The sequence below is a fragment of the Archocentrus centrarchus genome, chromosome 2 (genome assembly GCF_007364275.1).
Source record: "Archocentrus centrarchus isolate MPI-CPG fArcCen1 chromosome 2, fArcCen1, whole genome shotgun sequence".
NCBI lineage: Eukaryota > Metazoa > Chordata > Actinopteri > Cichliformes > Cichlidae > Archocentrus > Archocentrus centrarchus.
In genome coordinates this window covers 19,042,824-19,067,517 of record NC_044347.1, presented here as the reverse complement: position 1 = coordinate 19,067,517, position 24,694 = coordinate 19,042,824, and the positions used below count along the sequence as shown (strand labels likewise).

At 46.6% G+C, this 24,694-nt stretch overlaps 1 protein-coding gene across 2 annotated transcripts in view; it reads right to left on the bottom strand.

The window, feature by feature from the left end:
• The window catches only part of LOC115794337 (cytochrome P450 4F3-like), a 32,804-nt gene that overhangs the window by 4,803 nt on the left and 3,307 nt on the right, over positions 1-24,694 (bottom strand). For both annotated transcript variants that reach the window (XM_030749793.1, XM_030749784.1), the window contains exons 2-8: positions 3,030-3,235; positions 2,752-2,896; positions 2,609-2,662; positions 2,333-2,460; positions 1,822-1,943; positions 1,600-1,746; positions 1,369-1,498 (exon numbers count right to left, since the gene is read on the bottom strand). In XM_030749793.1, the coding sequence (XP_030605653.1) occupies positions 1,369-1,498; positions 1,600-1,746; positions 1,822-1,943; positions 2,333-2,460; positions 2,609-2,662; positions 2,752-2,896; positions 3,030-3,233 (930 nt within the window). In that variant the 5' untranslated portion in view covers positions 3,234-3,235. The remainder of the gene's footprint in view (positions 1-1,368; positions 1,499-1,599; positions 1,747-1,821; positions 1,944-2,332; positions 2,461-2,608; positions 2,663-2,751; positions 2,897-3,029; positions 3,236-24,694) is intronic.

The following is a 24,694-nucleotide window of genomic DNA, read 5'->3' as shown; positions in this document are numbered from 1 at the left end:
TCCAGCCTCGCAGATAAATGCTGCAAGGCAGCCACTCTGTCGGTGCCTCTTCTATCCTAACGGCATACCAAGCTGAGCTAGAAGAGGGCATGACAGCTAAACCAGATACCACTGTGTAGAAAGAAATCTGAGTTTTAACTGACCATGCCCTCCACCTCCACAAAGTGGTGATACAGGCTACTGGGAGAGCCATGGGTCTCATGGTTCTCTAGGAGCGAGCACGCTGGCTCAGGCTCACCAACCTGACGACTAAGGAAAAAGAGGAGTTTCTCAACACCCCTGTTGTCCCTCAAGGTCTCTTCGGTGCAGCTGTTACCTCCATGCAGAAGAGATGCAAAGAGAAAAAGAGAGATAATGAGGCTTTGAAACTCTGTCGAGGAGGGCCCAGCAGCGCCACGCCAGGTATATACGCAGGTAGCGTCTCACCCCGGCTTTCAGGATCCCCAAGGCGCCTAAGGCGCAGGCAGCCGCACAAGTTGCAGGGACTCCCAAAAATCCATGGGCTAGAAAGCAGTCTCCCCAGGCCAGACCTCAAGCGGCTCCTTCTCCTCTCCCCGCTGCTGCGACCAGGAGGAAAAAGGAGCAGCCGGCCTGACAGCCTCTCCTCTAGGGGAGATCAAGCCCAGCTTGTCCCCTTGGGCCTCTCTGCCCCCAGCCAGATCTGTTCCAGAGCAAGTGCTGGGGCAGTGTGGGTGTTAATGGGGATTCCCTGATTTTAGATATGACTTACTAACTGCTGAATTGGGTTTTGTGGGATCCCATATTTTTGGGGAGAGGTGTGACATCCCCTGCACTCTGTTTTCAACCTTTTCTTCATGTGCCTGTGAAATTTTTTTGGTTAGAACCCTGTGGTCTTTGGTGGACCAGGGAGGGTTCATCAACACCCTGGGCGCTGTGTCCCCAGACTATAATCTGGGGCTTCTTCCCTCCTGCTGCCCACCAACCTACTTGCCATCATGCGCACTTGTTTTTCTTTAGTTTTTTTTGTTACATACATCCATCTATACACACATGCACATTCCATACTACTGATCCTATTGATGTGCACACCTCATTAGTTTTTAGTTACAGCTGTTTACATTGGTTTAATAATTTATTTAAATTGGCAAATGGTGTGTCCACCTTTTTGTCATGGCGTTATGAGCCAGGCCACCTCTGACTGGGGTTTTACATTTGTGGAGTCAGCTAATGCAAAGAAAGCCTGGCTGTGTTGAACTTCTTTCATAGTCCACTCCTCTGACAGCAGTGTAAGTGCTGTAGATGCTGTTTGGAAGTTCCTGTTTGTGTGGGTGCTGTAAAGCTGAATGCCTGACCCCTTATTTAAGAGACACTCGGGCTGATATACTGCTTTGAGCCCCTCTGTCTTACCCTTGTCAGCAGCAGGATGTCCACAAAATCTCTCCTCTTCTGTGGTGTTGGGGCAACATCAGACTGTGTTTCTGTCTCCCTCTGTTGGTTGAGGAGGGCACGACGCTTTTGAACCACATCTCTGGTGAACCTGCAAACCAGAATACAGCAGATTAGAATTCATTGCATTTGTAGTTTCCTTTGTTACTTGTGTATCTCAGCTACATAAATGTCAGAAGGTCAGAGCATTACCTGTGTACAATGTTTGCGGCTTGTTTGAAACGTTTCCCCTGCTGAGTCTTCCAGTAAATCCAGTCCCAGTGGTGTAAAATGTGCTGTCGTCGATCGATTATCAGGCCACAGAGCTCCACTATGGCTGACACGTACTCACTGGAAGACCTGGAGGGAGAGTCTTCTTAGAAACAGGTACAACAAAAATGGAAGATATCAATTCAAATAAGTGGCTGTTCTCACTCCTGACAGTTGCTGTTGTAGCTGAATGCGCATTTCAGTAAACTGTCCAGAGTCATCAGAGAGATGTGGTCAAACATCTCTATATTAGTCTTGCCTTCTGCCGCAAGTTGGCACCACTTGTCCTGGAAACAGAAACAAGGAGGAACAGGAATGAAGGTTTCTTCCTGTTAAAAAGGAGTTTTTCCTTCCTACCATCACAAAATGCTTCCTCACGGGGGGTCGCTTTATTGTTGGGGTTTTCTCCAGTCCTGTAGTGTCTTTACCTTACAAAATAAAGTGCATTCATGTCAATGTTGCTGTGAATTGGTACTTTATAAATAAACCTGAATTACTGAATTAGAGCCTGAAAATATGTGAAAAGCTCATTATCCTCACAGCTGTTCCAGTCTTATCAACAGGTGGTGTTTCAAACTGGATCAAATGTTTGCTTGTCTAAATATGGAAATAAAAAGAAAAAATGTGATGGGATCAGTTTTTTGTATAAATGCATGTGTGTCTGTGTGTGTCTTACATGCATGGTTTTAGCTGAGGAGTTAAATATGACAGTGTAGCTCTTCAGAATATCAAAATGAAAAGCTGGAGTCAGCAGCCGTCTCCTGCGAGACCACACCTCTCCGTCAGTGATCAACACACTGCGTCCTGAGACAAAAGAGACGGATCAGTGTGAACGCTGAGTAGTTAGGATCACTGTCATTCAACTTTTAGAATTAAGTCTTAAACATACTGGAAAACATGTCATTCCTGTAAACTCTGTAACCAGAGACTGAAGCTGAAATACTTGACTCACCCAGCCATGGGCGTAGAAAGCGATAAATGAGGTCATCTTTCACTGTGATGCTGGCTGAAGGAAGTAAATGATGGACGACGTAAGAGACGAACAAAAGCTTTGGAAATGTGGTTTAATAAATGACTGATAGTGTTTTATCCTACCAGGTGCCATTAGCAGAGGTTTGACATAGTCAGGGTGGAAGACTCTGACCAGGTGATAGAAAGGTCCAATGAACCAGCAGCAGGAGTGTTTGAACGTCTGCACCAACTCATCCACCTGCAGGAGACCTTCCTCTTTGCTCTGCATCTATCATGTTTTAGCATAAAAAAAAACCTTAAAGCTCGGTGCTGATTAGAGCAGTCAAAGAGGAGATTTAGTACATTTTGTAACAGAAAGCACAGATGGTGTGATGAACAGATGATGTATCCGTGTGTCGTACCTGTCCGAGATGGCCCAGCAGCCACGAGCGTGTTTGTGGTTTGCTGAAGCAGGACAGCTTGTGAGTGAACCAGGCGTGACGCAGCAGCAGCCTCACAGTCCAAATTACAACCGCAGCAAGCAGTCCTGTACCGACTATGCAGAGGAGCCAACAGAGGCCTGTCCAACTGAGGACCTGAGGGGGGACACTGTGCAGCAGAGCCATCGCTGAGAGAGAACATAGAACACAGTGATGCATTAGTGAGACTACATAATTTTAAATAGAATAGTGTTACAACATGATTGTTGTTAAAGCCTCTATAAAATGTTACAATGGAAGGTGGACCCACACACAGTCTCTCGATGTGAAATGTTTGGCTTTGTTTGGAGAAGACCAAAGATATAAAAGTAAAAAATATTACCACATGGTAATTTACATTTTTTTCAGCTGTAATAAGCAAGGAAACCACGTGGGGGTGGGCCTATTCCAGCTGCCATGGGGTGGTCCCACTTACTGTATGTCTTTGGCCTATGGGAGGACCTGGTGAGAACCCACACAGACAAGCCCCAGCCAGGTGATGGATTTGAACCCGGGACCTTCTTGCTGCAATGCAACTGTGCTAACCATTGCACCACTGTGCCCCTAAATTTTTCAATCAATGATTAATTAATGGCCACAGACCATTGCTATCTCTTTATCCTCCTGACTGATTTTTCTCTAGTTTTGCTTTTTGTTCTTGTCACTGGTAGCATAATACGGTTCATGCAGTCCATTCAGGTTGCACAGGTAGCCTAGCTCCTCTAGGATGGCCAAGGCCAAGGCTATAAAAATAGCGTGACTTTCTTAGAAACAGCCGAGCTAAAAAATAACGTCAGATGTTTAAAATGAGACATTTTGCTATTTCATGAAAAATATGAACTCATTTTGAATTTGATGGCAGCAGCACATCTCAAAAAAGTCGAGACAGGCCCGTGTTTACCACTGTGTAGCATCCATTATTCTTTTAACAACAGTCCATGAGCATCTGGGAGGTGAGGAGAGCAGCTGCTGGACTTCTGGAAGAGGAATGTTGTCCGATCCTTGTCCGGAAGAATTCTAGCTGCTCACTAGTCCTGAGTCTGCATTGTCGTGTTTTACATTTTATGATGCAAATATTTTCAGGGCCTTTCTGTGTGGAGTTTGCATGTTCTCCCTGTGTTTGCGTGGGTTTTCTCCGGGTACTCTGGTTTCCTCCCACAGTCCAAAGACATGCAGTTAGTGGGGTTAGGTTAACTGGTGATTCTAAATTGCCCATAAGTATGAATGTGAGCGTGAATGGTTGTCTGCACCCAGATGCTCCTACTACAAAGCCATCCAGTTGTAATAGATGCAGTATGGAGTTTAATATTTTCTTGTTGAAATATGCAAGGCCTTCCCTAAAAAAAAAAAAAAAAGATGTCATCCGGATGGAGCACTGATGGTGACTCTCCAGATGTGCAAGCTACCAATTCCATAGACACTAATGTGCCTCATACAATTAGACAGACAGGTTTTAGAACTGAGTGCTGATAACAAGCTGGATGGTTCCTCTCCCCTTCAGTCCAAAAGATGCTGTGTCCATGTCCAAGAAAGCTCAGTGAACTAACCAGGGGAGGGAAAAAAAAAAAAGCCCAGCCCCTTGTGTGTATCGGACAACCGTTGCTAATTGCGGAACTGAGGCAATAGTGAACAGTTCTGATACCGAACTGGTGAAATTCTCAGCCCTGAGCATGAGGATGCGAGCCTGGCACAGCACCAGGTGATGAACTGCTGGCTAGGACACAGAGTTCAGGCTGTTTTGAAAAATAAAGGTGATCATACCAAATATTGCCTTTCAATCTCTGTTTTAACCATATAAACTTCATTTCCATGTATGCTTTCAATAAATGGCTGCACCCATTTCCTGTAAAATACAAAGAAATTAGTTGTAGCTCAAGATTTTTGCACAGTACTGTATAAAGAGTGAACCATGCAAATTAAAGTGTATTAGACCAGTGTTAACTTGACAGGTGTGGGTATGAGTATTTGAACTAAGTTTGGTGAAGGCAGGAGAAAGAACTTTGTACTGTAAATGGACTGAGCATGCCAAAACTCATGGTGCCTTCCAGAAAATGGGACATTAGAAGACTACCAATGAAATGGCATCTAGACTAGTGTAATTTAAGGCTTTCTAACTTGATATTCAATTTTTGTTGTTTTGTTTTATGCTGTTGAAACTGACATTTTTTCCTGAGAATCCATGCTCTCAGCTTTCTGGCCAAGCGGCCCCAAATAAAATAAATAAGCATATTCTAACTTGTCCGATGGAAACGACTTCTGCATATTTTTAAGTTGCACTTTATTATGAATTCAACATGATGTCACAAAGTTTGTTGTCTTAATACTACTTAGTCTCTTGAATTTTAATAGCACTTTATCTTTCACACTGTCATACACATCCTTTCCATATAACATACACCAGCACATACACCTAACTCATCACCCCAAACACTTTGAGTGGTGGTGGTGGGTTGAGTGAGTAGATGTTTCTTCCCACATCCCTAATTCCTACACCTTGGTTTGTGGGGGCTAGCTAGTGCTTTGGAGGGTGGGTCGGCTGCAGCCCAGGGTTGCTGCTGACTATGGAGGATGGGGTGTCTGCTCACCCACACTCCGTAGGAGGGGTTGATGAGGATGGGTGTGTCCATGTCCTTGTATGATTGGTACGTGTGTGTGTGTGTTTGTGTGTAAGTGAGTGGGGGATTGGCCTATATATCAGTGTTAATTTCGTTGACGAAATATTTTCGTCATAGTTTTCGTCATAGTTTTCGTCATAGTTTTCGTCGACGAACCTTTTTTTCATGACGATAACGAGAGAATAACTAAATAAAAACTACCTAAAATGATGAAAACGATAACGAAATTAATTGACACTTTCATCAACGAATGAATACGAGACAAAAATGCTTGGCGGGGATGAAATCCAATCAGAACTGATTAAATTTTGTGAAAGGGCAGCGACAAGTTAGGAAAACATCCAATCAGAACTGATTTAATTTTGTGACAGGGCGGGACAAGTAAGGAAAACATACAATCAAACGCACAGATGCACAAATTTGCTCTAAACCCAGGAAGACCAAACTAGCCTGTGATTTGTCGTTCCTTCCGATTGAACTAAGTTATGTAAACAATGTCAGCTGTCATGGCGTGTGTGTGGCAGGCAGAATTGGACCCCAGGATGCAGACTCACAAAACAGGATTTATTGGAAAATAACAGAATACAAAACAAACCTATACTGGGAAGAAGCTAAACCAAAATCTGAGGAGGAGCAGGGAGACACACAGCGAGGGAATACTGAAGACGACGCGACAAGAAACAGATGAACACTGAGGGCTTAAATACACAGCAGGTAATCAGGGCAAGAGGAAACAGCAGGGAGCAACAGGTGAAGCAAATGAAACTAATAACAGGGGTTAGCAAAACTAGACACAAAGCACAGGGAACACAAGACTGTCAAAATAATACAGGAAGTGACTAACCAAGGTGCACGCAGACTACATACGGGGAACTGGCACACAGACACGGGGCAGAGACGCAGACTAGTCACAACACTAGGAATAACTCAACATGAAAACACAGGAGGTCAGGGACAAGACATCAGGACAAAACAGACAAGACCATGGAGCAGGGGAGACAGAGACAAAGGGAACAAGATCATCCAAACACACTGGGAATTAAACACTCAGGGAAAATAAACTAAAAAAAACACAAAACGCTGGGCAGACGGCCCAGGACCATGACAGCACCCCCCCCTCAAAGGCCGGCACCCGACGGCCAAAACAGGAAACAAAACCAGACCAGGGAGGGAGGCGGGGGACCAGGACGGAGGGACCGGAACAAAAACAAAACCAGGCAGGGAGCAACAAAGGCAGGGAGCAAAACATCAAAAATCACAAGGTCAGAACAAAAACAGCAGGGGCACAAGGCCGGGACAAAGTCCAAAAACAGGGACAAAACACAGGGATGAGAAAAAAAACTGGATGAAACAAAAAGCGACGGCACAAGGCCGGAGAGCTCCAATGTCCAAAACAGGGGGTCAAAACAAGGAACAGTTCAGGAGCTATGACAAAAACAGAAACAAAAAGAGCAACGGCCAGGGGGAACAAACAGTCCATAGTTCAGGGGGCCGTCCAGGCCAAGGGGCCAAAAAGCAGAGTCCAAACCTCTCAGGCGGGCGACCGCGGCTCCAGCAGCGGCGACGAGGAGTCGTGGCAGGGGGCCGACCGCGGCACCAGCGGCGGCGGCGAGGAGTCGTGGCAGGGGGCCGACCGCGGCACCAGCGGCGGCGGCGAGGAGTCGTGGCAGGGGGCCGACCGCGGCACCAGCGGCGGCGGCGAGGAGTCGTGGCAGGGGGCCGACCGCGGCACCAGCGGCGGCGGCGAGGAGTCGTGGCAGGGGGCCGACCGCGGCACCAGCGGCGGCGACGAGGAGTCGAGGCAGGGGGCCGTCCGCGGCACCAGCGGCGGCGACGAGGAGTCGAGGCAGGGGGCCGACCGCGGCACCAGCGGCGGCGACGAGGAGTCGAGGCAGGGGGCCGACCGCGGCACCAGCGGCGGCGACGAGGAGTCGTGGCAGGGGGCCGACCGCGGCACCAGCGGCGGCGACGAGGAGACGAGACTGGGGGCCGACCGCGCTCCAGGCGGCGGCGGCGAGACGAGACTGAGGGCCGACCGCGCTCCAGGCGGCGGCGGCGGCGAGACGAGACTGAGGGCCGACCGCGCTCCAGGCGGCGGCGAGACGAGACTGAGGGCCGCCCGCGCTCCCGGCGGCGGCGGCGGCGAGACGAGTCTGTGGGCCGACCGCGCTCCAGGCGGCGGCGGCGAGACGAGACTGAGGGCCGACCGCGCTCCAGGCGGCGGCGGCGAGACGAGACTGAGGGCCGACCGCGCTCCAGGCGGCGGCGGCGGCGAGACGAGACTGAGGGCCGACCGCGCTCCAGGCGGCGGCGGCGGCGAGACGAGACTGAGGGCCGACCGCGCTCCAGGCGGCGGCGGCGGCGAGACGAGACTGAGGGCCGACCGCGCTCCAGGCGGCGGCGAGACGAGACTGAGGGCCGACCGCGCTCCAGGCGGCGGCGGCGGCGAGACGAGACTGAGGGCCGACCGCGCTCCAGGCGGCGGCGGCGAGACGAGACTGAGGGCCGACCGCGCTCCAGGCGGCGGCGGCGGCGAGACGAGACTGAGGGCCGACCGCGCTCCAGGCGGCGGCGGCGAGACGAGACTGAGGGCCGACCGCGCTCCAGGCGGCGGTGGCGACGAGGAGACCAGACTGGGGGCCGACCGCGCTCCAAGCGGCGGCGGCAAGACGAGGCAGGAGGCTCGAACTGAGCCAGACGCTCCAACTGAGCGTAACCCTTGGGCTTCAAACACGGCTCCGACTGAGCCGGACCCTTGGGCTGAACGGGGCCTACAAGGTGAGGCTCCGACTGTGCAGGCTGGGTCTGCGGTGTAGGGCACACAGCTGCTTCACTGAGCAGCTGGGGCTGCTTGGGGGATGGACCAGGTGCATGTGATGGTGGGTGCGTGGAAGCTGACATTATGGACTCTAACTGCAGGGAGGCTGAGGGAACTAGGGGGACCGAGGGACCAGGAATGGAAGTACAGGAGGGAACTAAGGAGACTAAGGGGACCTGAGAGACTAAGGGAGCTGGGGGAACTAAGGCTGACACTGAGGGAGCTGACACGGAGGGAGCTAGGAGTGTGGAAGCTGAGGACGGGGAAGCTGACACTGGGGAAGCTGACTGCGGGAAAACTGGAGTCGGGGGAGCAGGAGCAGAGGAGACTGGGACTGAGGCTGCAGGGGGAACCACAACTAAAGGAGCTGAGGGACCAGAGGAGGGAACAAAGGGAACCTGAGGGACCGGGGAGACTAAGGGGAACAAAACTGAAGGGACTGAAGCTAAGGGAGCTGGCACTAGGGGCCGTGTAGAAGCAGGCCGGGAGCTAGGGAGACGACTGGCTGCGTGGAAGCAGGCCGGGAGACGACTGGCTGCGTGGAAGCAGGCCGGGAGACGACTGGCTGCGTGGAAGCAGGCCGGGAGACGACTGGCTGCGTGGAAGCAGGCCGGGAGACGACTGGCTGCGTGGAAGCAGGCCGGGAGACGACTGGCTGCGTGGAAGCAGGCCGGGAGACGACTGGCTGCGTGGAAGCAGGCCGGGCGCTAGGGAGCGCTGAAGGGACAGAGACCGAAGGGACTGAGGGACCAGAAGTGGGAGTAGAGTAAGGGACTACGGGGACCTGAGGGACTACGGGGACCTGAGGGACTACGGGGACAGAGAGCACGGAGGAAACCGAGGAGACTGAGGAGACTGCGACTAGAACTGAAGATGAAACTAAACTGACTGGAGAGACCAAGGGATTTAAGGGAAGTGACGCCACTGAAGGGGGCAAAGCTGAAGCACTGGCTGTGGGGACCGGGGAAGCTGACTGGAGTGGGGAAGCTGAGGAGACCGAAACCACGGAGGGAGTAGGACCAGACTGGACTGAGGGGACTGAGGAAGAGGGGACTGAGGTGACTGAGGACGAGGGGGCTGAAGCTGAGGAGGATGAGGGGACTGAGGTGACTGAGGACGAGGGGGCTGAAGCTGAGGAGGACGAGGGGGCTGAAGCTGAGGAGGATGAGGGGACTGAGACTAAAACTGAAGATGAAGGGACTGGAGGTGAAACTAAACTGACCAAGGGGATCACAGAAAGAGAAACCACTGGAGGGAGCAAAGCTGAGGCAGGGAGAACTAGAGCGGTTGGAGCTGACACTGGGGACCGAGGGAGAGCGACTGGAGCTGACTGAAGGCGAGGGAGAGCTAACACTGGAGCTGACTGAAGGCGAGGGAGAGCTAACACTGGAGCTGACTCTGTGGGAGCAGACTGCGTGGAAACTGAGTGTGTGGAAACAGACCGAGAGCTAGGGAGATCTGGCTGCGTGGAAACTGACCGAGAGCTAGGGAGACCGGGCTGCGTAGACTGGGACTGAGCTACAGCTGACTGAGAACCTGCTGCTGCAGCTGAATGAGACGGGAGTAACTGGGGAGGAGCTGGAGCTACAGCCGAATGAGACGGGAGTAACTGGGGAGGAGCTGGAGCTACAGCCGAATGAGACGGGAGTAACTGGGGAGGAGCTGCTGCAGGCGGCGTGGGTTGCTGAGGCTGAGGTGCTGAGGTGGGAAGAGCTAGCACCGGGGAAGCTGAGCCCAGGAGAGCTACAGAGGCTGGCAGAACCTGGGGCTCCTGGAGATGAGCTGGCGTCACAGCTGACTGGGGAGAATGAGAACGAGCTGGCAGCGTGGGAGCAGACTGAGGGAGGGCTGGCTGCGTGGGAGCAGACTGAGGGAGAGCTGCTGGAGCTGCTGCTGACTGAAGTGGCTGAGGGGTGACTGTTACAGGCGGCGTTGGTGACTGAGGCGCTGGTGCTCCCACCCGCGGAACAGAAGCAGGTGCAGGAGCATGAGGCACAGAGGATGGAGCGTCAGGGTTGAGTCCAGGTGTGAAACACACAGTCTTTTCTTTAGCCGGTTTATTGGAAACAGTCACCTTGGGAGACACAGAGGGGAAAGTGAGGGCTGCGGAATGAAGTATTTGTTCCGCATAACACTGGGTTAGCCGGGGCAAGGAATCCATAAGCCAGGTGTGTTCTGTCAACATGTCATGTATCCTGTGGGCGATGGTATTCCCCAGCTCCTCACTGGGTAGCCGGAACCACAGGATACAGAGCTTGGATGCCTTGTTACAAATGTCTGATCTGGCTGTCAAGGACGGTGGAGCAGTGTGGTTAATCATGTCTGACGAGCCGGGGAAAGGAGGGACAGATTCAGTGGTGGAGTCGGAAGTGGTTGAAAACTGCAGAGAGTCCATTGTCATTTTATCCCTGGCTGCTGGCTCCGTTCGGCTTTTATGGCGCCGGGAGCTCCACCTTGCTGCCACTGCCGGTTTTGAAGGGGGAGCGGAGCTGACAAGAGACACAGCAGAAGGTGGCGGGTTCGGTGAAACTGAAAAGCCACTGAGCCGGATCCCTCGAGGCTCAGGTGGCTGCTGTGCGGCAGTCATTTCGCACAGCTGCTGTGGCGCGGCTCGCGAGTGGAGCTGAGGCTGCAGAGAGGAAGAGCGTGGCGAGTGACAACGCAGAGGTTCCTCTCCCTGGCCAGGACCACCCAGGGCGAGACAAGTGCCCTGGAACCGTGACTCAGGCTCTGGGATGAGCCACGGCTTCCACCTCAACTTCTCCTGCCGGTAAGCCTGTACCACTCGCTGACGTTCCTGCAGGTCTGAGTCCGCGGGGTCTTTATAGTGGTCGCGTCGTTCTGTCATGGCGTGTGTGTGGCAGGCAGAATTGGACCCCAGGATGCAGACTCACAAAACAGGATTTATTGGAAAATAACAGAATACAAAACAAACCTATACTGGGAAGAAGCTAAACCAAAATCTGAGGAGGAGCAGGGAGACACACAGCGAGGGAATACTGAAGACGACGCGACAAGAAACAGATGAACACTGAGGGCTTAAATACACAGCAGGTAATCAGGGCAAGAGGAAACAGCAGGGAGCAACAGGTGAAGCAAATGAAACTAATAACAGGGGTTAGCAAAACTAGACACAAAGCACAGGGAACACAAGACTGTCAAAATAATACAGGAAGTGACTAACCAAGGTGCACGCAGACTACATATGGGGAACTGGCACACAGACACGGGGCAGAGACGCAGACTAGTCACAACACTAGGAATAACTCAACATGAAAACACAGGAGGTCAGGGACAAGACATCAGGACAAAACAGACAAGACCATGGAGCAGGGGAGACAGAGACAAAGGGAACAAGATCATCCAAACACACTGGGAATTAAACACTCAGGGAAAATAAACTAAAAAAACACAAAACGCTGGGCAGACGGCCCAGGACCATGACATCAGCAGGTCTGTCCGACCTGGCAACATCATATTGCACATATGCAACTGTGTAAATAATAATAGAAATTAATAAATAAATAAAAGCAAAACATCAACAAGAGAAGCCTATAGAGAATTTACGGCTGGGTGATATATTGAGTATTTAAAAAATATCGATATATTTTCATACGCGATATAAGATGAGACAATATCATTCATATCTCTATATTCTATGTCGCATTACAATCATACTTGTAGAGCCACCAGTTCACCTTTCTCTTCTCCCAGTTTGTCTACACAACTTTACACTGCCCATGCAGAAAGGGATAGCATGGCAGTGTTGCCAACTTTGTAGCTAGATTTAGCGACTTTTCAATTCCCACTGGTGACTTTTTTTTCCCCAAAAAAGTGACTAACGATAAATTTAGCTACTTTTTCCAGTGACATCTGCAACTTTTGGAGTTTTGGAAACCTGAAATCCTCCGCTGTTGCCATGTTTTGTGTATATACATGGATGTGTAAACACCACACTGAGCGGGTGGGCCTGTTGCTGTAATACTTCAGCGCATATATTCAGTCTGTTTACATGTTTTGTTACTTGCACAGAGTACTAGATGTACAGGAGTACACACAGGAGGAAGCACTTTCCAGTGAAGTAGACTTAACCAGGCTAGCTTTTATAGAAAAAAAAAGAAATTTTTGCTCTATATCTTTTCTGTTTACATTTTAATAGCACAGTCTCTTGTTATGAGGAAAAAAGCATAAATTTATTTAAGGAGCATTATTTTTTTAATATGCCAATAGTTGATTTTCGAGCAATTTCTCATGTACATCTACAGCTGAACATTAATAAAAGTGCCTGTGTGATATTTGGGACATGTAGCTTTGACTCAAAAGTACCTTTTTGTTTATACTTTTTGGGAAGAAAAAATATCGAGATATATATATCGTATATCGCCATTCAGCTAAAACATTTCGAGATATTATTTTTGGTCCATATCACCCAGCCCTAAGAGAATTTATAGAGCTCTTGGAAAAACAAATATGTTTTGTACAACAGTGTATTCAGATCAGGATTCTGAGTGCAGAAGCTGCCAAAAACAGGCTTAGGCCTCGTTAATACCAGAATGTTTTCAGATGAAAACGATAAAGTTTTGTTGCGTTTTGGCCTGTCGTTTACACGACAACGGAGTTTTGAGTCCCTGAAACGGGTTCCAGAGTGGAGCATTTTTGGAAAGCTACATTCTCCATCTCCGTGTAAACAGCAAAATTGCTACTTTTTAAAACAGGAGGTACTGGCACATGTGCAATATGTTTGTGACTCCTATACCCACACCTCCAATTTGTGGCCTGGCATGAGAACTACAGCGTTTTCAACGTATTGCATTCCTGTGTGAACGGCAATCGTTTTTTAAAATGTTTCCATCTGAACACATTACTTTTCAAAATCAAAAATGGAAAAAAGATACTGTTTCCACTGAATCGTTTTGATGTAAACGGGCCTTAAAAATACTCTGGGTTACATACTTTTAAGAACTGTATTTTACCAGTGGTATTCAGTCAGAAAGTCCTACAGACAAGCAGAGATTGGGGGTGGGGGGGGGGTTGCTTTTTGCCTGGAGAAAGTCTGTTATTTCACATCTGATAATTAAGAAGTGACAAAAGTTTCACTGTGATGCAAACGACATGCAACAGCTAATAACACTAAAACTATAAAAAGAAACATCCCTCCTTGAACATAGTTGTTATGTTGTGCTATTACATGTAAAGGACACACGATAGAGCTGTGACTGTGAATGAAAAGAGATGCTGCATGTTGAGGGGGAATGAAGAAAAAGAAAAGTAAAAACCTGAAGCTGATCCACATGTGATGTCGGTTATTCTTACTATTTCAACATAGCCACTACACAATATTGGCGACGAGGATGTCTATTTCTGTGCCTTTACCTGCTCCATTTATGCCTTGCCCGGGGGAACCAGCGATAGCATTTCCAACATGGCTAAAGATGTTTGACAACTACATGTTGGTGATAGCGGCGTCAGGGGATGGCTGGCCTGATGCTAGAAAGCGCGCGGTTCTACTTCATGCCCTGGGAACGGAGGGCCAAAGGCTTTTCTACACCCTGCCGAATACCGGAGACACGTTTGCTGCTGCTGTTACTGCCCTAAAGGAACATTTCGTACCGAAGGTGAACGTCGTTGCTGAACGTCATAAGTTTCGACAAAGAGCACAGAGACCGGATGAAACGGTAAATCAATTCCTAGCTTCTTTACGGGAGTTGGCTGCTGCATGTGACTTTGGTAACATGGAGGAACAAATGCTACGTGATCAGCTGATCGAGCGGATTGCTAACACTCGCGTAAGAGACAGATTGTTACTTGAACCTGACCTCACACTTGCTAAAGCTACTACATTGGCGTTGCAAATTGAAAGTGGATTAAGAGATGCTAACGTTCTCTCTGATGCTGCTGGCGCTTCCGCTCCAACACGGACCATCCAGAAGCAATCAAAGCCGAGCCGCTTCTGGGATACGAAGAAGAAGCCACCGGATCATGCTCCTTCCACTGCTCAAGCCGCCAGTAATCGTCGTTCCTGCTTCCGTTGTGGATCTTCCAACCATCTTGCTAACAAACCCTCCTGCCCTGCTGCTAAAGCGACCTGCAACAAGTGTGGTAAAGTAGGACATTTTTCTCGAGTATGCCGTTCAGCCCAAAAGGAGGTACGTGAGATCATCATTAATGAGCCCACAGTTCTTTACATGAACACTACAGTGCAAGATAAGATCCTCTGCACAGTTCAAGTGACTGTTAATGGACAATGCGAAGATGTTGAGCTGATTGTAGATACAGGCTCATCTGTGTCCATTATACCAGAGAACATTTATCGCACCTTATTCGCAGAGTGTGTCTTAACTGAACCTACATTTGCTCTTGTTACCTATGCAAAAGAGAAAATTTCTGTGAAAGGGTGTTTAAAAGCTACTATTTCTCATGGTAATTATTCTACTGTAGGTACTCTAGTTGTGGTTGACTCAGGTGCTGCTCTCCTTGGCTTAGATTTATTTCAGGCACTACACATGAAACTTGATGGTCGAAAAGTTGTTACTATTATTACTCCTACTGCTGCTACTGTTCAACCTGCTGTGCCACAGATGGTACCAGACAATGCCCCAGAAGTGTCAGTTCAGGAAGTAGGCTATGCTAAAAACTTCATACACAAAGTACGCACACTGCCAAATGCTGTTCCAGTGCAACAAAAACTCAGGAGACTTCCATTTTCAGTGAGACAAGCTGTTTCGGAGGAACTCAAAGACCTTGAAGATAAGGGCATCATTGAGCGTATTGATGCTTCTCCTTGGGTTTCTCCCATAGTTGTGACACAGAGGAGAGATGGTGGAAAATCACGCATGTGTGTTGATTTAAGGGAGCCAAACAAGGCTATTGCTGCTGATTGCCATCCATTACCACACATGGATGAACTGTTCTCAAATCTGAGAGGGGCTACTGTCTTTTCCACTATCGATTTAGCTTCTGCCTACCACCAAATGCCTCTGCATTCTGAAAGCCGTGATATTACTGCATTTATCACTCATGATGGACTTTTTCGTTTCTGCAGAGTTCCGTTTGGCTTAGCTTCTGCCCCTTCTGCCTTTCAAAAAATGATGTCAATCGTCCTTACAGGTTTGCCAGGCGTACAAGCATATCTGGATGACATCATCTGCTACGGCTCTACACAAAAAGAACATGATGAAAACCTGCAGAGGGTGCTCCAAGCCCTGGCTGACGCAGGTCTCAAACTGAACATGCACAAATGCCGGTTCAACCAACCTTCACTCAACTACTTGGGGCACACCATTTCAAAAGACGGTCTTCAACCGGACCAGGACAGAGTTACTGCTGTGATCCATGCCCCAGCTCCACACGACATGTCTTCTCTGAGATCTTTCCTTGGTCTCCCATCCTGGTACAGTAAGTTCATTCCAGACTTTGCAACTGTTAGTGAACCACTATGTACAGTGCTCAGAACCTCCACGGATTTACACTTCAAGTGGACAGTGGAAGCAGAATCCAGTTTTACTGCACTTAAAGGACTGATAGTCAATAGCTCTGCCTTAGCTCTGTATGACCCTGAGTTGCCAACCTATGTTACTACTGATGCTTCCGATTATGGACTGGGTGCAGTGTTAACACAACTTCATTCAGATCAACATGAGAGAGTTGTTGCTTTTGCATCCAGAACTCTTTCTCCTGCTGAGCGCAAGTACTCTACAGTGGAACGTGAAGCTCTTGCCTGTGTGTGGGCTGTGGAAAGGTGGAGAACCTACCTCTGGGGTCGTCGCTTTGTCCTTCGTACAGACCACCAAGCACTTACGACTTTACTCACCTCCAAAGGGTCTGGCCGTGCTGGACTGAGAATTGCCAGATGGTCAGCTCGACTGCTCTGCTTCACATATGACGTCACTTACCGCCCAGGACACCAAAATGTCACTGCTGACTGCCTTTCCAGGCTGCCACTACCTGCTGCAAATGAGGTCACAGAGGAACCGGACATGATTGCAACCTTTTTTAAAGAGTCACTGTGTGCCATTTCTCTTTCAGAGTTCACTTCTGCCAGTGACATCTGCCCAGAACTGTCACTGCTGCGCAACCAGATTCAGAAAGGTTGGCCCAAGCGCAAACAGGATTTGCCCGAGAACCTTACAGCATACTTTCAGGTACGACAGGAGCTGTCAGTTCATGGTTCACTGATAATGAGAGGGACACATAGACTTGTTGTTCCTGTTGGTCCTACAGGCCAGAGTTGTTGATTTAGCACATGAGGGTCACCAAGGCATAGTCCGTACCAAGCAGAGACTGCGTGAACTGTTCTGGTGGCCACATCTGGACAAACTTGTACACTCTGTCATTGCTTCCTGTGTTAATTGCCAGTTCAGTGATAAGGTAGCCGTGACTGCCCCTGCTCCACTTACACCAGTCACGTTCCCCAGCAAACCATGGGAAAAAGTTGCGATAGACATTACAGGTCCATTTGACAATGCTACATGGGACTGCCGTTACGCTGTTGTACTTACAGATTACTATAGCAAATGGCCTGAGGTTGCATTCGCCTCTACTGTCACCACAGATGTCATCATTCGCTTTTTAGCCACTGTGTTCAGTAGGGAAGGTAATCCGATGTACCTTGTGTCTGATAACGGTTGTCAGTTTACTTCTCATTCAAGTCAATTCAATTCAATTCAATTTTATTTATATAGCGCCAAATCACAACAAACTGTCGCCTCAAGGCGCTTTGTATTGTGGGTAAAGACCCTACAATAATACAGAGAAAACCCAACAGTCAAAACGACCCCCTATGAGCAAGCACTTGGCGACAGTGGAAAGGAAAAACTCCCTTTTAACAGGAAGAAACCTCCAGCAGAACCAGGCTCAGGGAGGGGCAGTCATCTGCCGCGACCGGTTGGGCTGAGGGGAGAGAAAGACATGCTGTGGAAGAGAGCCAGAGATTAATATCAAGTAATGATTAAATGCAGAGTGGAGTATAAACAAAGTAAATAAGGTGAATGAGAAACAGTGCATTATGTGAACCCCCCAGCAGACTAGGCCTATAGCAGCATAACTAAGGGATGGTTCAGGGTCACCTGATCCAGCCCTAACTATAAGCTTTATCATAAAGGAAAGTTTTAAGCCTAATCTTAAAAATAGAGAGGGTGTCTGTCTCCCGAATCCAAGCTGGAAGCTGGTTCCACAGAAGAGGCGCCTGAAAGCTGAAGGCTCTGCCTCCCATTCTACTCTTAAGTATCCTAGGAACCACAAGTAAGCCAGCAGTCTGAGAGCGAAGTGCTCTGTTGGGGTGATATGGTACTATGAGGTCTTTGAGATAAGATGGTGCCTGATTATTCAAGACCTTGTATGTGAGGAGAAGAATTTTAAATTCTATTCTAGATTTAACAGGGAGCCAGTGAAGAGAAGCCAATATGGGAGAAATATGCTCTCTCTTTCTAGTCCCTGTCAGTATTCTAGCTGCAGCATTTTGGATCAGCTGAAGGCTTTTCAGGAAGCTTTTAGGACAGCCTGATAATAATGAATTACAATAATCCAGCCTAGAAGTAATAAATGCATGAATGAGCTTTTCAGCATCACTCTGAGAAATGATGTTTCTAATTTTAGAAATATTGCGCAAATGCAAAAAAGCGGTCCTACATATTTGTTTAATATGTGCATTGAAGGACATATCCTGGTCAAAAATGACTCCAAGATTTCTCACAGTGTTACTGGAGGCCAAAGTAATGCCATCCAGAGTAAGTATCTGGTTAGACACCATGTTTCTAAGATTTGTGGGGCCGAGAACAAGAATTTCAGTTTTATCTGAATTTAGAAGCAGGAAATTAGAGGTCATCCAGGCCTTAATGTCTTTAAGACATTCCTGCAGTTTAATTAATTGATGTGTGTCATCTGGCTTCATTGATAGGTAAAGCTGAGTATCATCTGCATAACAATGAAAATTGATGCAGTGCTTTCTAATAATACTGCCTAAGGGAAGCATGTATAATGTAAATAAAATTGGTCCTAGCACAGAACCCTGTGGAACTCCATAATTAACCTTAGTGTGTGAAGAAGACTCCCCATTTACATGAACAAATTGGAGTCTATGAGATAAATATGATTCAAACCACTGCAGTGCAGTACCTTTAATACCTATAGCAAGCTCTAATCTCTGTAATAAAATGTTATGGTCAACAGTATCAAAAGCTGTACTGAGGTCCAACAGGACAAGAACAGAGATGAGTCCACTGTCAGAGGCTCTAAGAAGATCATTTGTAACCTTCACTAATGCTGTTTCTGTACTGTGATGAATTCTGAAACCTGACTGAAACTCTTCAAATAAACTGTTCCTCTGCAGATGATCAGTTAGCTGTTTTACAACTACTCTTTCAAGAATCTTTGAGAGAAAAGGAAGGTTGGAGATTGGCCTATAATTAGCTAAGACAGCTGGGTCAAGTGATGGCTTTTTAAGTAGAGGTTTAATTACAGCCACCTTGAAGGTCTGTGGTACATAGCCAACTAATAAAGACTGATTGATCATTTTTAAGATTGAAGCATCAATAATTGGAAAGACTTCTTTGAACAGTCTAGTAGGAATGGGATCTAACAAACATGTTGCTGGTTTGGAGGAAGTAACTATTGAAGTTAACTCTGAAAGATCAACTGGAGCAAAAGAGTCTAAACAAATACCAGCAGTGCTGAAAGCAGCCGAACATGAAGAATAATCTTTGAGATGGTTATGAATAATTTTTTCTCGAATGTCTAAAATTTTATTTGTAAAGAAATCCATGAAGTCACTACTAGTTAACATGAAAGGAATACTCGGCTCTACAGAGCTCTGACTCTTTGTCAGCCTGGCTACAGTGCTGAAAAGAAACCTGGGGTTGTTCTTATTTTCTTCAATTAATGATGAATAGTAAGATGTCCTAGCTTTACGGAGGGCTTTTTTAAAGAGCAACAAACTCTTTTTCCAGGCTAAATGAGCATCTTCTAATTTAGAGAGACGCCATTCCCTCTCCAGCTTTCGGGTTAACTGCTTTAAGCTGTGCGTTTGTGAATTATACCACGGAGTCAGGCACTTCTGATTTGAAGCTTTCCTTTTCAGAGGAGCCACAGTATCCAAAGTTATACGCAGTGAGGATGTAAAACTATTGACGAGATAATCGACCTCACTGGGAGCAGAGTTTAGGTAGCTGCTCTGCACTGTGTTGGCACATGGCACTGAAGAGCATAACAATGAAGGAATTAGATCCTTAAACTTAGTTACAGCACTTTCAGAAAGACTTCTACTGTAATAAAACTTATTCCCCACTGCTGTGTAATCCATTAAAGTAAATGTAAATGTTACTAAGAAATGATCAGACAGGAGGGGGCTTTCAGGGAATACTCTTAAGTCTTCAGTTTCTATGCCATATGTCAGGACAAGATCCAGAGTATGATTAAAGTGCATTCAGTAACTTTCTACGAGAAAGAGAGATACAACACCTAAGGTCCAGTGTATACTACCCTAAAGCAAATGGTGCTGTGGAGAGATTTAACAGAGTACTTAAGGACTGCATACAGACTAGTGAGAAAAGTCAGAACTCATGGAAAGAAGCTGTAACAGAGTTCTTGCACAACTACTGAGCTACTCCTCATGCAACCACTGGAGCAAGCCCATTTGAGCTACTGAGAAACAGGAAAATGCGCACCAAGTTAAACATACTCCCAGTAGCACTGAAAAGCAAAACACATGCCCAAATCAAAAAGAGGGTGAAACAAAAGCAAACTAAAATGAAGGAATATACAGACAAGAAAATGCGAGCTAAACCATCAACAGTCAAAGTGGGTGACACGGTTCGTGTTCGCTGACCTGAGCACGTTGCCAAAGGATCCTCAAGATTTACGGAACCACGGATTGTCATGAAGAAAGTTGGACAAAACACATACTTACTGAATGATGGACGCAAGTGGAATGCTTCAAAACTTGCACACTTTCCAAAACAAGCCTTAACTGGTTCAGAACAAAACAATGACACTGTATTGGATACCATTGCACTCCCTGAAAACACTGAGTCTGCTGTTACATTTAGAAGAAGTCAGAGATCTAGAAATGCACCAAGATGGTTAACAGGTTTTGTGAGATAAAGTGAGAACTAAATGTAAATCCCTGCTGTTCAGAGTGGTACGACTATTCTTTAAGACCAGTAAAGAGGTATTACTATTCTGCTAAGGTACAATACAAGAAAACAAACAGGTTTAAATCAGAGTTACAAATTTAATGGTTCCTATTATGATGATTAAGGTTGAGTAAAACGATGGTTATTTTATTATACTGCTGTCATTCATTTAATGGACTGTTGCTGCTATAGCTAATACGATTCGAAAATTTTCATGTTACTGTTGGTTCATTGAAATGTTAATTTTGCATACATAGCTTTCTGCAGTGAGTTATACAGTGAGAATGTTACATGTAAGTAATTGCTTCAAGAAAAGGGGAAATGTTATGTTGTGCTATTACATGTAAAGGACACACGATGGAGCTGTGACTGTGAATGAAAAGAGATGCTGCATGTTGAGGAGGAATGAAGAAAAAGAAAAGTAAAAACCTGAAGCTGATCCACATGTGATGTCGGTTATTCTTACTATTTCAACATAGCCACTACACAATAATAGTCCTACAGTTCAGGAAAATACAAACAGGTGGACTATTTTTGTGACAGAGTTCTGTAGATACTTTCTGTCAATGATTCCTGCAAAGGGCACCAGGTACCGTTTCAAAAATAACAGTCGGGCACAGAAAGTGCTATTTGGACTGGGGTTTGGAACTCGCTGTCCTTCTGTGGGCGTGGGTGGGCACCTAACCTGTTCAGTCCACTGTAATGATACCGAAAGTCTGGGCAGAGACGAAAGATTAAGGGGGACTGAGCAACTCGCGTTTCGACGTGTCCCCGGCAAATCAACTGACTTCCAATGCCGCCATTTATATTCGTCTGTTGTCTGGTGTAAAGCTCAGTGTGTTTTGTATCGAGTGTTTCCTGAATGTCTGCGAGAATGACCACCAAAGGTGCTCGATTTTGCTGTGCCATAAACCACAGCAATAACCAGAAGACTTCCATTGACCCCAGGAAGGGTTAGAAGTGCAGATTTCACCAATTTCCTACAAAAAGAGAGGTGAGTGATCAATGCTGAGTCACTGAGTCAGTGTAGATGGTGATAAATTGAGTTCAGTTTGATGAATGGAGAAAAATAAGGGTCAGAATGGGTGTTTGCTGATTTCAGAAATGTTCGTGAAACATTGTTTAGATGCCACTCACAGAGTCAATGTATTCTTTTATACTCAATACTCCTAAAAGACTTGAAGTCACATACTATTGCACTATTAAGTTATGACAAAAACGATATCTTATCTTAATATGTTACTTCAACTCTTAATGGCTCTGGCATAAAACATACATAAAGATGCGTATTTATTCACAATATTGTCGCAGTTACTGATTTTCAGCAGATCAGACCTGCGACCCTCTGGACAGGAAATCTGACTGGAGCCGGCTAATCAACAACAGCTGGTTAAAAGCTAACTGAATACCAGTTAATGTTAGGCTCGAGTGTCCTAAAAGTCCCTCTGAGTAACAGTTGGATTACACTCTCACTAGGGCTACAACGATACATAATCGATGACGTTGACTAAAAAAAATTAGTCGATGTGAAATTTTAATGTTGGCGCGTGATATTCTAAAACCACGTAAGTGAACTACAATACACTACAGGAAGATATGGGGGAAGTCCATTGTCTGCCAATAACAACAATACTAACGAAGAAGAAAGTAAGGTGAACATCATAACGATGGTGGATCAGGCCTCAAGGAGGGTGGAGACCCTGCGGCACCCTGCAGCTGTGACATCAGCTCTGGATGGGTATGTCTTCGGCTACGTTCACACTGCAGCCTGAAGTGACCCAAATCTGATTTTTTTCGCCCTCATGCGACCTGTATCCAATCTTTTCATGCCAGTCTGAACAACACAGATCGGATTTTTTCAAATGCGACCCAGGCCACTTCGATATGTGGTCCTAAATCCGATACGTATCCGATCTTTTCAAATGCGACCTGAGTGTGTACGGCCAGGTCGCATTTATCCGACCTGCACGTCATTGATACTCGACAAACGTCACTATTCTGCGTCCCGTTATGCAGACGCGGGAAGGAAAACGTGTGACTTCCACAAACATTGAGCGCGCTCGCTACATGTGATGTTATCACGTCCTCTACTACGCATGCGGGACACTTTCAGGTTCGTCTGCTGTTCACACACAGATCACATCCAAGTCGCACATATTTGGAAATGTGAACAACCACGCAAAAAATATCGGATTTCACAAAAAATCGGAATTGGGTCACTTCAGGCTGCAGTGTGAACGTAGCCTTAGAGCAGGGGTATTCAAATAACATTTAAAGAGGCCCAGTCAGACAAAATATATATATATATTTAAAAAAGTTTTTGTTAGTTTTCAGAGCATTAGTTTTTATATTTGGTTTCATGCTTAGTTTTAGTTTAGTTTTCATCAGTTTTAGTTTTTCATACTTTGTCAGGTGCAGAGTGACTATTGTGTAATAATAACTCGACAAAAGATACCGTTTAAAAAATTGCATTCAACAACCAACTGTTCACAAAATAGCAGGATTACGTGTTTAATGTGTGTAATGTGAGTCCTCATATTGATGCTTTGATTATTAGTCCTGATTGTTATTCTCTCACTGATAAATTCAAACACTGCAGCAAAAAGTAGCCAGAAACGCACAAGGACTAAACAGGTTAATCACAACCTTGTGGGCTGTGTGGACCTGACGTGTAGTTCGATTTCTCCGGAGGCGCACGTCAGGTTACGTTGAAGGATCAGTGCGTTTCCTCGGCAGACCACTGCCATTACTTTGCGGACCGATGCGGTGAGCACGCACACGCACGCACACAGTTGCCCGACGGCGCTCCCAGTTTAAACTATTAGAGCGGAAAAAAATGATTTCATATCAATCCACAAGGGTTTTAAATAAAATTAGGAAAACAAAGATAATTTTATCTATAATTTCTGTTAGTTTTAGTTAGTTTTGTAAACTCACAATACTGTTTTTTGCTTTTAATTATAGATTTTATTTATTTCAGTTAATGAAAATTTAGTTCGTTTTCGTTAACTATAATAACCCTGTTTGTTACAAAGTTTACCAGCCGGCAGGAACCAGCTTGGTGGTATCACGTGGTATAGCCAAACTCGCATGCAATTGGTCAGTAGGTTTCCTTGGACGCTTCACTACTACTGTAAGGACTGGAAAAGCTGCGCCGGTAAACGAGAAAGCGCTCAACAAGATTTTAATTAAGTGGTTATTTCTGTTTTGGTATTAGGTTCGGGTCCGCTTGAGACATCCGGACCGAGGTCCGCCTATTGGTGATGGCTGTCTTAGAGAGTTAGAGCGTCAAATTGATACCCTGTTAATGTTTGTACAGTAATGTTTCTGTTAGTTTACCTGTCAGAAACAAGGTCTCATGGATGATGTTTGCTAAGTGCCACCATTTCAGTTATGTCAGAAAACGAGTGAAGGACAATATATATATTTAAATTTATTCATAAATTTTATTTATATTTAAAAATAAAAACTGCGTTTACTTTAATATGCATAGTGTATTTGATATTTATTGTCATGTCACATTAATGTTAAAAATACATTTGATTTTTTTATTAGTTTCAAACTTGTATTTTCCCATCCATCACTTCTCCATCCATTCCCGCTTATCCTGTTCAGGGTCGCAGGGGGGCTGGAGCCTATCCCAGCTGTCATAGGGCGAGGGGCAGGGTACACCCTGTACAGGTCACCACCCTGTCGCAGGGCCAACACAGAGAGACAGATAACCTTTCATACTCACGTTCACACCTATGAGCAATTTTAGAATGACCAATTAACCTAACCCCAGTAAGTGCATGTCTTTGAACTGTGGGAGGAACCCGCAGTACCTGGAAGGAACCCACGCAGACACGGGGAGAATAGAGAGGGCCGAGGTGGAATCAAACCCAGACCTTCTAGATGTCATTCTAGCTGTGAGGCAGCAGCGCTAACCACCACGCCACCATACCGGCCTTTCCACCGGGCAAGGGTCATTATTTTAATTGTGAGAAGAGACAACAAGGATATATTCACAGGTGGGCAGGCTTGAGCAGGTGAGGTAAGATTGAAATA